This window comes from Chiroxiphia lanceolata, chromosome 8 (genome assembly GCF_009829145.1).
Source record: "Chiroxiphia lanceolata isolate bChiLan1 chromosome 8, bChiLan1.pri, whole genome shotgun sequence".
NCBI classification, from domain to species: domain Eukaryota; kingdom Metazoa; phylum Chordata; class Aves; order Passeriformes; family Pipridae; genus Chiroxiphia; species Chiroxiphia lanceolata.
Genome location: NC_045644.1, coordinates 20,159,346 through 20,173,612, shown reverse-complemented (window position 1 = coordinate 20,173,612; position 14,267 = coordinate 20,159,346). Strand labels below are relative to the sequence as shown.

Below are 14,267 nucleotides of genomic sequence, written 5' to 3'. Positions count from 1 at the left end.
AGTTAAACGCGACCTATGGCCATAGGACGGGTGCTGCAGGAGCAGAAGTTTTGCATTTGTACGACATGGACATGCCGCTAAGTCCTTGGCTCCGCACCCTGCCTGTCTTCTTCCTCTTGCCAAGTGCTCGAACGCTTACAACCTAAATGTTGGTAGTTTGGAGGTCGTTTAGCTCAGCTCTTAATATTCCCCCCATTATATTTACGAAATCACGGGATAAATCTATGCTGATCTTCTATATGTATTTTTCTGACACATATGGTTCTACATCAACTAATTTAATCTCTTGTGAGAAAGTCGGTGGCGAAATCCCTAGTTGTGAAAAGATAAATAGGAAAAAATATGATTAAAAAGCCCCACAGAGATGTGGGCATTTAAGGAAAGAGTCGGGGTGTGTGTGTGTGTCAGAGGATCTCAAGGAAGAGGGCGCTTTGATAAAACCTTCTCGGACGACTTTTGGGGTGCTTTGTTTGAAGACAGGATGATTTCTGGCCTAAGATTTCCTGCTGCCTCTCGCCAACGAGCACCCAGGGGAAAGGGGTGCCCACACCTTGGCTGTAGTGGTGCCGTGATCTGATTTTCACAGTGGGGAGAGGGCGATGGGGCAGGGCAGAGGTGCCAGGCAGCAGCGTGGAGATATGGAAACAGGATTGAAGCTGTCTGGGGGGATTTCCTCGTGTCGCTTAGGGCCGCGCAGGGCCGGGCTGGGCGAGGAGAGGCAGAGGGGGTCCTGCCGCCCCTCCCTGCCCCCCCCAGCCGCTCTGCCCGGGAGACCCGAGATTGCTCTTGGTGGCCGAGTTTAACACATAAAGTTATATTTTAAACGAACAATTAATAAGAAAGAGAGCTCGAAAAGAATAAAAGCCCCCGTCCCTCCCCTCCTCCTATGTCTCCGAGCCCCTCTTCCCCTCTCCCTCTCTCTCCCCCTCTAAGCACCTCTGGTCACGTTGGAGGATGAGTTTTTGGAGAGCTTCTGGTACAATATGGAGCACCACGGGCTGCAATTTCACACTCCACAGCACATTCCCCCTAAAGCTACTTTCTTTTTTTCCCGTCTAAGACCCCCTCATGTCTCCCCCTCTCTCTTTCTCTCGCTCTTTTGTGAGCCATGGGTGGGTTGCATGTCTGGGGGACGCCGGGGCCGCGAGGAGGCCGGCGGCCGGGCCCTGCCAGCGGGGCGGGTGCGTGTGTGCGCCGGGGGGGCCGCGCTCCCCCCTCGCCCTGCCTGCTGCTGGCTTTTCCCTTCTCTGCATTTGTTTGCCCTGAATGGTAATAGCCCACGTGTGCTGCTCTTTATTCAGTCACCGACACTTTAACCTCTCCTCTTTACAAGAGAGCGTTTGCCACAAAAACGAGACAAGCCGAAGACCTTTTGCTGCCTCATTGAGGAAAAAAAAAAAAAAGAAATAAAAAGAAAGAAAAAAAAAAAAAAAAAGAAAGAAAGAAGTGGGGGGGAAGCGAACAATGTGAAGAGACACTTCTGCAACAAAGCCGCCTCTTAGCGCACCAGGGCGGCCGGAGCGGGGCGAGTCTCCAAGCCTCTCGGGCCACAGACATATGGGGACGGGTTTCGGCACAGGCCACCCCAGCCTGCCCCTCCCGCCCTAAGCAAGTAGGCAGAGAACGCGCACACGGCTCCCGGCGCTGGGTTGGGGCCTCGGTCTATCCCTGCCCAGAACTTCGCACCCAGCCCCGGGTTGGAGGAGCCCTCGGTGCAGGGAGTGGTCCCCAGACCCGGCTCCCGTCGAGGCGACCCCCGCGGGCCGGCATCGCCGGATCGCCACAAAAGCTTTGTCACCGATCTTTCCTTTTGTCTGGCCCTCCGTCCCAGAGCCCCTCGGGTCCTCTGCCTGCTCATTTCTTTGCCCCGGAGCGGCAGAGCAGGGTTGAGGGCAAGAGAGTTCTGTGCTGCTCCTCTGCCTCTAAAAGGGAATGGCCCACATGTGAACTCTTCTGCCTCTCTCATGATGGGAGGCTGAGGTGCTGGCGAAGCCCAGCTATCTCTTCCTTTTACCCTGGGCTGCCACTGGGGTAGAAGCGTGGGAGCCCCACTCTGCTGTTTCCTTACTCCCCCCTTGCCCCCCGCCGGAGATGTCTCTTTTTTTCTCTTTTTTTTGTCCTCCTCTAATTTCTCCATAAAACTCCCCATGAGTGAATTAGACGCTTATTAAAGTCTCCTTTTAATCAGCAGTAGTGGGAGATCCTCCCTCCCTCCCTCTTTCTGCCCGTCCAAGGTTAGTTTGCCTCAGGGCGATTTGCAAATGTTAGGATTTACAGTTATCACACGCAAAAACATTTATATAACCCCTAACTATAATACACCCATAAAAACGGGGAGGCAGCGAAAACTGCTGCGGATCAGCGAAAAACCCTATGGCTTGCCCATTAAAGTCCCCGGAAAGGGTAATTCCAGCAGTCAGAGGGGCCAAAGTGTGGTAATGACTGCCTGGGATTCACATCTCCAAAAATGTTCGCACAAAGAGACCTGCCGGGGAGAGGGGCGGCCGCTTCGCTCTGCTCCCTTCTCAGGGCCGGCGGGGGAAGTTGGGAGCAGACTTCTCCGCACATGCATTAGAAAGTGATAGATATGCCCCGAGACTTTACTTCTTTCATTCTTTCCTTCTTTCTCTCCTTTTCTCTTGCTCCTTCCTTCCTTGCTTCTTTCCTTCCTTCCTCCCTTCCCTCTCCCTTCTCTCTCCCTTCCCTCTCTCCCTCTTTCTTCCCATCTCTCTCTTCTTTTCCTTCCTAGCCAAGCTGAGCCCGGACAATTTCTATACATACACAAATCCACCTCCCCAGAGAAAGTTGCCCAGGTCGCGTTTCTGGCAGCCCTTCCCAAGCCCCGTTGTGAGCCCTGCCTCTGCTCCCCGCTCCCCTCCACCACGGGCGGCTCTCCGGTCCGATGGGATGCGCCGGGAGCTGGGTCGGGGAAGGCAGGCTCGTTTCCACCGCTAAACAAAGGCTGGAAACGCAGCAACAAAGGACCTGGCGCGGCCCCTCCACCCGGTGCGAGAGCCGCAGGTGAGGGCTGGGGCTTGCCCGGACGGGCGCGGGGGGTCCTGCTTGCGGAGCAGTGCTTAAATCGGCGCGGGGCGAAGGCGCGGGTCTGCAGGGCTTCAGGAGAAACTGGTCGTAAGTTGGTGGGGAAACTCTCTTCACCCCATCCCCTCTTTCTGGGAAAGCCATGAAAACGGGCGAATTCAGTTCTCTCTCCTCCTGTCCCTTTCGCAAAGAGGGGCTCGCTTATTCCCTTCCTCCGGCTAGGAACCATCAAAGCCCAAGTTCGGCGCCTAATTAAAAAGAGTGGCAGGAAGACTCATTCCTCTTTAACATCAGCTGTTAATGGCCTTGGAGTATACTGCCTCTGAGGAGGAAGACACAGAGGGAGAGGCAAGGGGATGGAGTATGCGGGGAAACGGAGGGACTGAAAGAAGTGGGGTGTCTCTAAGCGTGGTGGAGGAAGAGAGGGAGAGATTAAAGGAAAAGGAGAATTTTAACTTATAAAAAGAAGGTGGAGGGGGCGGGGAGGGACTGAACTGTGAGCCGACATCAAATCCCTCCAGCTTCTCTGGCTATCTCAGCCGGGCAGCTCGGGAGGGATGCGGAGTCAGAAGGCAACTGTGCGGGCGCGGGGGAGTGGCGCGCAGAGAGGAGAGAGGACGAGCGGATCCGGGATGGAGGGATGGACGGAGGGAGGGAGTATTTCCGAGCCCGGAGCGCTGTTCCCGGGTGCCTGCCTTGCCTTCTCTCTCGGACCCCGGTCTTTTCCCTCCTTCCTCTCCTCTCTGAGGTTTGCAAACCAAACGTCACCAATCAATACGAACCCCGGCTCTGTGGGTGCGTGTGTGGGTGTGTGTGCGCGTGTGACCGTGTTTGTTGATCCTGACCTGCTGGACTTCAAAAATCTGCCTCTTCCGACTCCCTCCCAGCCTGTAAGTTCAGAATTACAACCTTCTACATCTATTCAAACTTTTATTTATCGGAGAATTCCTTTCTCTAGGAGAAAGAGAAATTGTCACCATGTGATCAGCTAATTTCTGACACACGGGGCTTTACCCCTCCCCCAGCGTGGGGAAAAAATATCTCCCCTGGATCTCTTTGAACTGTGCACAATCCATAACTTTGGCAATGTATATATAGTGTTATTTCTGCGAGGCAGTTTTCCAGGGTTAGGGGAAGTGGTTGCATTCTGCTAAATGGATCCTTTGTGGTGAGTGCAGATTTATGCCCAGTTTTGATTTATAATTAAATTAGCTTCTAATTCGCAATATGTGTGTCTGTGTTTAAAACGTATCTAATCTGTGAAATTGAGGACGGGGGCACTTTAAATGAAAATCTACCTTTCGCCTCAAGGGTTTCTTTATGAAGGGATAGCCGGGAGGGCAGCGTGCAGCAAGAAAGTGAGGCTGTAATTTCCATTAGGAGATGTCAATCAATCCCTCTTTTCAATACATCAATTAATAAATCCGATTGGTGCTGGAGGCTGCTCCCCCCGGGCACTGTTTCTGGCCGGATGGGGAAGTGTGAGGGGAAGGCGAACTTTGGCAGGGAAGTCCCCGCAGGCAGAGCCCGACCCGACCCGCCCCCTCCCCTTCTCCCCCGCTCCGGCCCTGCGCGGGGCTCCGGGACCAACTCCATCCTTGGCGCGGCGCTGGGGGCGGCAGACGAAGCCGGCGGGACTCTCCCTGTCGGCTCTTGGGATCTGGCAGAGCTAAATTAACACAACTTGGTGAGATACGGTCGATTTTTTTCGACCCAACGGTGGGGGCGTGCACACGCGGTTAGATCCAGGCCCGGGACCCCCCGTCTTAGTTGATTTATATTTAGGCTTCACTTACTTAAACGACCCTCCCCTCACCGTCCCGCCCCACGCAGCTCTAACCCGGGCAATAACATCATCGGTTTGATTGGTTATTTTCCAACAGAACCACAGCACCTAGCTTTAATTTTTCACAATTAAAAGGAGGCCGGAATGGTGGGGAACTCCCTCCTCCAGCCTGACAGCTCGCCCTAGCTCTCCCTGCTGTTAGCGTGCGCTCCGCACCTACAAATTATAGGGGAAATGGGGGGAAAAGGATATTTTTTTTTTACGGGCAAATGCAGTAATGCTGTGGTTTCTCCATAACTTAGCAATTACACAGATTCTCCTTTATTTTCAAGTGGCGCTGGTAGTTCAGCAGAACATCACCGTGATGGGCAGGCGGGTGGAAGCCCGAGGACATCCCGGCACAGGGTTGCCCGGTGCCCACATGAGGAAGGCTGTCCCGACGGGGACAGGACAGGTGTGTGGAAGTGGGACGGCGCCGGGACAGGGCGGCACCCAGGTCTTCCGGTTGGGTCTCTGCCCTTAGAGCTTCACAGTGAGGAACACCCGACAAACAAAACTAATTCAATGTGTCGCCTCTCCCTGACAGCACACACACGATATTTTATAGAAATCCGGCTACAGAAAGGGCTGACTTTCCTGAACCCACGACCGATGTAAAAAAGACGTTTAGAGGGAGGGAGACCATCCTCAAACTACTCCGTAGTCATTGTCATCATCAAGCCTGTCTATTTGATTTAAAAACACCATGATAAGGAGCACGCTCTCACTGAACGCTGTCTCCTCAGCTTTCTTTTTTCCCCCTCCCAACCACACAGCTTTGTACTCTCAGATTTGCGGGCTGCTGTTGTCGGTTTGAGTTGCTTGGCATAAGCATCGTTTTGTGTGTCTCCAGCGAGAGGGGTAACGCTGGGTGAACAGAGGGCTGCGAGCAGGAGCACAGGGACTGCGGGGCTGAACTTCGGGAAGGAACGAAGTAAAAAGAAGAGAGAGAGAATGAGAGAGAGTCTCCCAGGCAGCTTGATCCCATTAGCTCCGTCCTTGGGTTGCATATTTATACGGTCTAGGAGGTGAACAGATGGACTATCAATTTAATTCCATCTTCAACACCATCAGAGATTGATTTTCTACTCGCTTTTAATTTTGCCATAATTAATTAGATCATTACAACTGTTTTCTATTGATCTCCCTATTTAAACCTCAGATGCAAAGGGACTTCGGCAGATCCTTTAAAAGCACAGGAGGGAAAAGGAACAGAGGGGTTTGCAAACTTTCTGAAGGTTTTTTTTCTAGTTTTAACTTAGAACATTTTCGGTGCAGAATAGCGAAAAAACGTCTCTGTGGCCTTTCCTTTTAGGAGGCCTTTTTCGTTGCCTTTATATTTTTCCTTTGCGTTTGGGTGAATCTTTGTCATATTTATATATAGTATACAGCATATATAATGGATTTAATTGATTCGATTACGAAAACATAAGCTTGCACGTGTATATGCGCCTATATATTCACATACAACGTGTTTAATATTGAGATTTACAGAGATGGTGCACACACATTTATAAATGGGGAATCTATCGACAGACGAGATGTGGCTTTCTGAAGGGCAAATATTTTTATTTGCCTCCCGTACGTGTTTGTCTGTGTCCCTGAATTCCTCTTTAGATGGGGGATATTTCACCGTGCGACTCCACCAGAAATGACAAAGGAAAACCGGCGCTGCCAGCTCCGGTTCCCAACCTCGGTTCCCAGAGCCCGCCGCAGCCTTTCTTTCCAAGCCTCCCCTGCAGCAAACGATTAGCAGCCGGGGCAACAGCACGGCTCTGTGCTGGCAGTCGGTGACGTTTGCATTTTAAACCACTATGTCGTTTTTTTCCCAAAATCCCTAAATTAAGAGCTCTGTTTATATACGTAATTTGAGGGAACCAAACCGCGTAATTATGCTTTTACCGCGAGCGGCAGCGCCGAGGAAAACCTCTCCTCTCCGGCGGGGTTTGTTTGAAGCTTTGTTTGCAAATCATAAAATTGCTGACTGGGAGCATGGGGCGATCCGGAGACCCATCCGCCGGCGGGGCAGGTCTGGGGGGCGCAGAGCCAGCCCCTCGCTAGCGGGGGACGAGATGCCAGCCCCCGCCCGCCGCAGCCCCGCGCCTCGGCCCCGCAGAGCCCGGCGAGGCGCTGGGCTGCCGGAGGGGCCCGAGGCGGGGACAGCGCAGCTCCAGAGCCACCACAGCGAACAAAGTTTCACGAGATGGGGAGGGAGTCGGTGGGGGAAGAGTTTAGGCAATGCCCCGAACTTTCTGCCGGCGGGAGGGAGCTCCGGGATTGAGGCAAATAGACAAAAGCCGGTGGTGGGGTCTGGCCCGGCCGGCGGGGGCGCCTGGAGGGCGGCGAGGCGGGGGGAGCCGGGGCTCCACCGGCTCTCCCTCGCGTCTGGGGGCTCCCCTGCGGGTCCTTGCGAAGCTCCCACGGTGGGAACCCAGCCTTTCGAGGTGGTCTGGAGCGGGCACCCGTAAGGAAAGGGGACATTTAGCAGGTGAGATAGCAAGTGTTAGAGGGGAATCTGGCGAGGCGAGGAGGGTGTGTGTGGAGGAGAGCAGAGGCAGGCTGCCTCCTGCCAAAGGAGGGAGTTGGGGGTAACGGTCTCATCCCTCCCTGCTGAATATTCAGCGCCCCCCCGCCTTACCTGCTCTCCCTGAGCTCTGAGCCATGGCTCCTCTGCCTAATGGCCCGTCTCCCCGGGACGGCTGCAAGCCAGTAGATCTGCCGCGGCCTTTTCTTCGCTTCTCTCCTCCCCGCTTGGGTGTCTTGCTTTCCCCCGCTGACTTTCGAGATCTAGGCGCAACCACCCAAAACTAAACGGTTTAGATAACAACACACACACACCAGAGCACCACCACCACCACCAAAAAAAAAAAAATAGCCAGCCACAGAGAAAGAAACGCCGCTCTACTGAGCCGGGACAAGCTAAAAGGAGGGGAAAATAAATAACAATCAAAGCAAGTGCAGCGCTGCTGCTTATAAAAGTGGAGAGGGACTCACCTGCTCCAGTCTAGCAGGGCTATGCAACTAGAGAGGAAAGGGGCTGGGGGATTCTTGCGGGAATCCTGCAGGAGGGGGGGCAACGCCTGGACTTTGAATCTGCTTCCCCTTGCCCCCCTTCCGCAAAGGGGCTACCTGTAGGGAAGTCTTGTTGCAACAGCAGATTAATTTGTTGTCTTATTACCATAAAAATGTGCTCGGAGAGGGGCTAGCAAGGGAGAGGGGGACGCGGGACAGAGGAGGAACTTCCTCCAAGTTGAAAAGGGAGGCGGTGGGCTCAGGCTGAGGGGGAGCGCGTCGGGGACGGGGCGGGGGGGTTAGTGGGGCAGCCCACTCGGGAATGACAGCGGTCATCTCGGGGGGCCCAGGCAGACTCCAGATGGAGTGGCGGGGAACGGGGGTTCCGCCGTTTACTTTAGAGGGGACGGAAGGCAAACCTGTGAAGTCTACCTCTGTGAGCACCTAGCTTTGTGCTTCTGAGAGGTTATCTATCTGCCCATCAATCCCTCCATTTATCTGTCCACTCGTCTTTTTCCTTGCTCCTACGGCCACGTTTTGGTACAGGATTCACGACTGAAAATAAATAAATAAATAAAACAAAGCTCCAAAGAAAAGAAGAAAAATTTCCAGTGCTAAAGACATCACTGAACGAATATTTTTCTTTCTCTCATTCTACCCCTCCCTTCCATCTCCCCATTGATTGAAAGTCTCTCTCAGCTCCAACAAGGAGTCCCAGGAAAAATGAACCATTCTGCTATCGATTCTTCATTAAAATTACATTTCTGCATTTGCTAAATTGGTTTTAAAAAGCTTCCCCTGTTATTATTGTCTTGTCAGAGCCGGCGGTGCTGGGCAAACAGTATTTAAAAGCTTGGGACCTCTCCAAGATGAGGCTGTTGGGGGTTATGTGTGTGCATATGTTTCTTTTTCTAAAGTGTTTAGGAAAATGCTAACAACGCGGATTGGAGAAAAGCATGCCCCAGACAAGTGGGGAATTGAAAAAATTCAAGGAGGAGGGAACGCTTTCCTTCATATCACTTAAAAATCGTCGATTGTCTTTTCAAGCAAGGAAAAAGAAACTTTCATTTTAAATATCTAAATGGAACACCAAAAGTCAATAATTGCAGCAACGAGTATTTGCCTCAGATGCCGTCTCCAGCCCGCTCTGCAGCAGCCGCTGGATCTGTCTGGAGCGGTTTCCCACCTCCCTGCAGCCTGAGCCCTGCTCGCAGCCGCACGCTCCTGCCGCGATGAAACGTGCTTCCTCGGTGAGATGTTTAAATAAGTCCAGCTAACCCTCACACACGAACCAGATTCTTCCGACCTAACCCCAACAAACTCCACGGAATCCCCGTCCTCCCTCCCCAAACTGGTGTGAGAAAAACCCACGAGGGACTCTGGGAGATTTACTTTGAATTCCGCAAATCTCTCTCGAAAGAGCAGGGAAGCAGAAATGTCTTCCTGATGTGTTTATCCCCTAATCAGTTCATTAGTTATAAACAACATGACATTAGAAGTTAGGAGGCAGTTGATATTAATTTTTATTTAACTAGTTGATGTTTAATCCGTCACGCCAGACTGCTTAGAGAGAGCTGCCTGACACAAACCAGTTAGAACTTCATACACCGCGATGATCGGCCGGGCACCGGGACAAACAAACGGCGGCGGGGGGGCGAGGGGCAGGGAAACTGATGGGAAGGGAGTGAGGGGGAAAGGGGCAAACCCGGGAAAGAGGGAAAAGCAGCAAAGGAGGTTGAAAAATTCCCCCCTTCACTGGAAAAAAAAAGGAGGATGTGTGAATCGGCAGAGAGAGGAGGTGGGGGACGAAGCATGAAAAACATCACCAGCAGGCTGAGCCGAGCGGGCCGGCAGGAGCAGGTGCCCATGCCAGTCTCCCCTGCGGGCGAAGGGGCGGCCTGGCTGGCGGCCCGGGGGCGCGGGGCGGGCTGGGCGACCGGGCCGGGGCTGCCCGGGGGCGCGACAGGGGCGGCGTGCGGCTGCGCGCCGTCGGGCAGAGCGAGGGTCGCCGCCGAGAGAGTCCTCTCTTAATTAAAAGGGGCGCCGGATAATTAGAACGAGGCTGGCCGAGGGAGAAGAGCAACACGTGGGGGGCCGGGACAAACGGGAACCGGACTGTTCCCGGCTTCCCGGGGTGTAACAGTTCCCTTTGGTGACAGACTGCGACCCTTAACCAAGCAGCGCAGGTGCTACTGCAAATAAAAGGAGTGAACGATTATGGGTACACTTACGGACACATGTCTCTTCCTACCTTAAAGCCGTGCTGAAGTATTATCTAACTCGAGTCTAGAGTGTTACAGACTTTCGTATTATAATTTCTTGTTTCTCCCCTTGCAGCAAATTGTGCCATAGAAATGGTTATAGCGTACCTGTTTGGCTCTACACCATCTTTATATACGTGAATCTCTACTCTTTACCCACAGACCCTACCGACATGGGGGCTCCCCCCCCCGCCTTTGCTCCCGAGGGGAGCACCGAGCATTATCCCAACACCTCCCCTTTCTGCGGCGGGACCCCCCGCGTGAGTGGTGCTGTGCGCCCCCCATGTACCCTTTCGTTCAGCGCTGTTCAGAATTTATTAAGGCGAGCTATTATAACTGTATCCGCAATTTCACAATTAAAGCATTTATTGGTGAAGCAGGAAAACCCTGGGCAGCAGCTCAGTGCAGTGCTTGCCCTGGACGCATGTTCCTCCGTGCGGCAGTAGCTGTGCGGCTGTGACTATAGGGAAAGTGTTCCTGCCTACTACCCGTATTTTAATATCAATTTCCATATTAATCAATCACCCCAAACATCTATCTGCTGGATAAAGGAAATAGTTCACATTCCGAAGAAAATTGCCTGCTTTCCTGCAGTTAATAGTTAACTCCGGAATAGAAAGTTCCCAGGGAAATGCGGAGGCAGGGGGAGCGTGGCTCTCCCTGCTCCCAGACAGCACCGGTCGCCACTTCCCCCTGGCCGCGGCTGCTCGTACCACTCGGGAAAATCTCCCGGCTCCTCTGCTGCGGGCTCGGGCTACGGCTGCCCGCGCCTTTAAGTAAAAAAACCAAGACGGAGTGTCTTAAGGAATGAACTCCTGATGGAGCTGTGATGTACAGAAGGGAGGCAAGTAGGCTCTTTTCCCATAGACCGAGACAGAAAGTGACTGCAACAGGTAACAGGGCAGACACCAGCGACACGGGGAGCAGGAGCGCTTTCCAGTGGCGAGGGGAAATCCACACTGCTTGACTGTTTGGCTTGAGAAACATCGTAAAGAAATGTGTGCCTTTCCCTTTGTCCGACGTCTCCTCTCCCTTTCTCTGAGGCAGGGTGTGCTTTGAAGGGTGCAGAGGATATTAAAGAGGGGACATGCCGAGGAACCGGCGAGGGAGGTGCAAGGGCAGAGGCGAGGCTGGACCCTGACCGAAAGCTGCAGCACTCGGAGGCCGCTCCTTGTGGCCCGGCCGGCCGGCAGCCGAGCACGGGCGGGGACGGCCCTTTCCCGAGAGTTTCGGGGTGACTTCAGAGGTGCGGGATGTCCGTGTCGCTGCCGCTCTGCTCCGCACTGTTGCCTTAGTGCTGACCTGGCCACCTGGTGCCTTTTGGCGGTGATGGTGGAACTGGGGAGGACACAGGGTGGAGGAGCAGAGCAAGGAGTGGGCCTCTCCTCTGGTTCAGAGATGTCCGCAGAGCCTGTGGGATAAGCAGGAACACTTCGAGCTACAGAAGTTGGAAGAATGCTGCTGGCACAGGAGGAGGCTGCCTTTCCCGGGGCTGGGCTGGTGTTAGAGCGGCGGAGTAGGAAGGGGGTTGCGAGAAGTGTGGGGTGGGTGGGGTGAGTGCCTGGGAGGCGGTGGTATAGGGTTGCCATGGGATGGGACCCGCCTGGCCGCCTGTGGGACGCACTCGCAGGGTCTCCCTCTCCGGGTCGCTCCGGCGGGGTGTCGGGGTGCTGGTGACGGGGGTGGGCGGGAGGGAGCCGGGGGAGCTACGGCAGGAGACGTCGGTGCCGCGGCCTTGGCGTGAAGTTGTCGGCCCGGACTTGGCGCAGGGAGGAGCGGGCTGGGCGGGCGTCCCGATGCCTCCCGGGGGCACCAAGCCCGACCGGCTGCGGGAAGCCGGATTCCCGGCCAAGATCAGGACGGGAGTTCCTGCACCGGCTCAGGGGGAACCCCGAGGGGCGCGCAGCCCCCTGTCCCCTCCGTTGCCGGCGGGGCGGCCGGGCCGCGCGTCCCGCCAGAGGGGGCAGTGCAGATCGGCGGTGCCGGGCACGGGGTTCCGGCCTCGGCCCGGCCAGGGGGCTTCTGCCCCAGTCCCGGCGGAGCCCAGCAGCGTTAACCCCTCACTGCCCTGTAGTGACGGTCAGATTCAAGAGAGCTTCCCAAAATATTTCCACGCCCCCACCCGGTCATCCCGGCCGGAGACGGCGGCTGGCAAAACCAGACGAAGTCTCCTGGGGTCCGGGCTACCGCTCCCCTTAAGCGGGGCAGGGGGCGGGCAAGAATGCTCTTCAGGGGGTTGGGAGACGTCGGTGTGATCGCTTCTTCCTTCTCTAGTTCAACGCAAGTTTCTAGCTCAAGGAAGGGGACCCAGCAGCCAGGCGGCCTGTGGGTGCCCTTTGCTTAAGGACAGCCTGGGCCCGGAGAGGCCGAGGAGATGCCCTGTGGCTCGGTGAACGTGGGGAATCACTGCGTGGATTAAGGGAGGAATGAGAGAGGGGGACACGCAGGCAGGGGACTCCCGCTCGCCGTTGCCAGAACTGAAGAAAAGGAAAGGAAAAATGGAAGATCACGTAAAAACCATGAGAGGCTGGAGGCACGCAGTGTGCCCTGTGCAAAAGAAGGTGAAAAGTGAGATGGAAATGAGGATGAATGCATAGACAGAGAAATAGACACTGATTTTTACTAATATTAGAGAAAAAGGACTGAATAAAGAAAGAGACATTTAATTTGCTGATGAAAGGGAGATGGATGGATGGATGGATGGATGGATAGATAAATAGACAGAATAGATACAAAATTTTAAGGCAAAAAAATAGAATAGGTGAGAAAAGGAAAACAAAATTATGAAAAAATTCACCTTTCTAGCGTTTATGGGCAGAAATAAGGGAGTGAGAGGGCAGAGGAAGAGAGAGGGTAAGAGAGGAAAGGATAAAAGGAAAAGGAAAAGAAAAAAAGTAAGGAGAAGAGTAAAGTGGTTTTTAAGGGCCGTCAAACAGTTGGTAGGCATGAGAATTAGAACAGAAAAGCGGAAACATTTATGGCAGCTGCGCCGAGGCGATTTCCCCATTGGCATTTTATGGAGCTCCTAAATCTCAGCTTAACGCTGTTTTGAGCTGTAAGAATTATTTTCCACCGCACTTTTCTTTTTTAGGTTCACTTCCAGTTTCCATAGCGGGTCCCCTGGAGCAGGCGGAGCAGCCGCCCCCGAGCAAGCGCCTCCCGTCGGGCGGACGGGCAGCGGGCGCTCGCCCCTCCGCGCCGGGGGGGACGCGGCAGCTCCCGGCCCTCCCGTCCTGGCGTCCCCCGGCAGCCTGGGCGTCCCGCGGGGTAGCAGCAGGAGCGGCTCCCAGCTGCCTCACAAGCGCCGGTGTGAGCCGGCGGGCAGAAGCAACAGTTCCCCGGCACGTCGAGGGAGGGGAAGGACGACTTTTCCCCCGGGCACGGCTTTCCCCGGGGTGGGGAGGGCGAAAGCGGCGGCACGGCGAGGTTGCCTAGCTCCGGAGCTCTTGCCAGGCGCGGGTGCGAGGGTTGGGGAGCGGCTGGGGTACAACAAAGATAAACCTCAAGGTGCGAGAAGTGAGGGAACAGTGGTTGTCCCTTCCCAGACAGCCTGTCTTTACACGCCGTCTCCACGTCGGTGGAAAACTCCAAACCTCGGTGGAAAACTCCAGGCACTAATAATGATAAGAGGAACAATAATGACAACAATGATAATGCATTTCCGTATATTAAAACAGAAAATAAATATCCTCCTACACCCGCTGCCTCCCCGGTCCCCGAATCTCTGGAACGTGCTGAGTCTTCAGAGTGTTTCAGAGCCTGGGATAGGTTTGGGAGAAGAATATTGACTGGAAGCGTAAAAGCCGGGGGAGATGTAACTAGTGTGCCTTTCACCTTTTCCTGGGAACACAACCATTGTCCTTGTGACAAGAATCTCTGTTATGGTCTGAGAGTTTTAGAGAAAAGGGAACTTTGCAGGTCTGTCTCCTAACTCTGCTTCGGGCAGCTCTCTCCGCCTCCCGCTTGCCCCGCCACCCCGGCAACCCCCGGGCTCTAAACCAGTTGATATAAAGGTGTGTGCGAGAGGGATAAAAGTTCCAGTCTCTCATGATGGGAGAAAGCTGCAGGGGCAGGAGCAAGTTAATTTCCAGCCGATTTCTCATTACTCTTCTTAAAGCCTGTAAGGG

General features: G+C 54.3%; 1 protein-coding gene and 2 long non-coding RNA genes across 3 annotated transcripts in view; 2 read left to right on the top strand and 1 right to left on the bottom strand.

Moving 5' to 3' along the window:
- PAX2 (paired box 2) overlaps positions 1 to 8,314 on the bottom strand; it is a 102,165-nt gene extending 93,851 nt beyond the window's left edge. Inside the window, exons 1-2 of the mRNA XM_032694622.1 lie at positions 8,299 to 8,314; positions 7,506 to 7,654 (exon numbers count right to left, since the gene is read on the bottom strand). Coding sequence (XP_032550513.1) covers positions 7,506 to 7,530 — 25 coding nt within the window. The 5' untranslated portion in view covers positions 7,531 to 7,654; positions 8,299 to 8,314. The remainder of the gene's footprint in view (positions 1 to 7,505; positions 7,655 to 8,298) is intronic.
- The window catches only part of LOC116790042, a 213,284-nt gene extending 200,002 nt beyond the window's left edge, over positions 1 to 13,282 (top strand). Inside the window, exon 5 of the long non-coding RNA XR_004358234.1 lies at positions 13,232 to 13,282. This is a non-coding gene — a long non-coding RNA (uncharacterized LOC116790042). The remainder of the gene's footprint in view (positions 1 to 13,231) is intronic.
- Positions 4,616 to 6,673, top strand: LOC116790044. The gene is made up of 3 exons (XR_004358237.1): positions 4,616 to 4,729; positions 5,161 to 5,282; positions 5,415 to 6,673. It is a non-coding gene; the product is annotated as an uncharacterized LOC116790044 (long non-coding RNA).
- Positions 13,283 to 14,267: the final 985 nt, after the last annotated feature.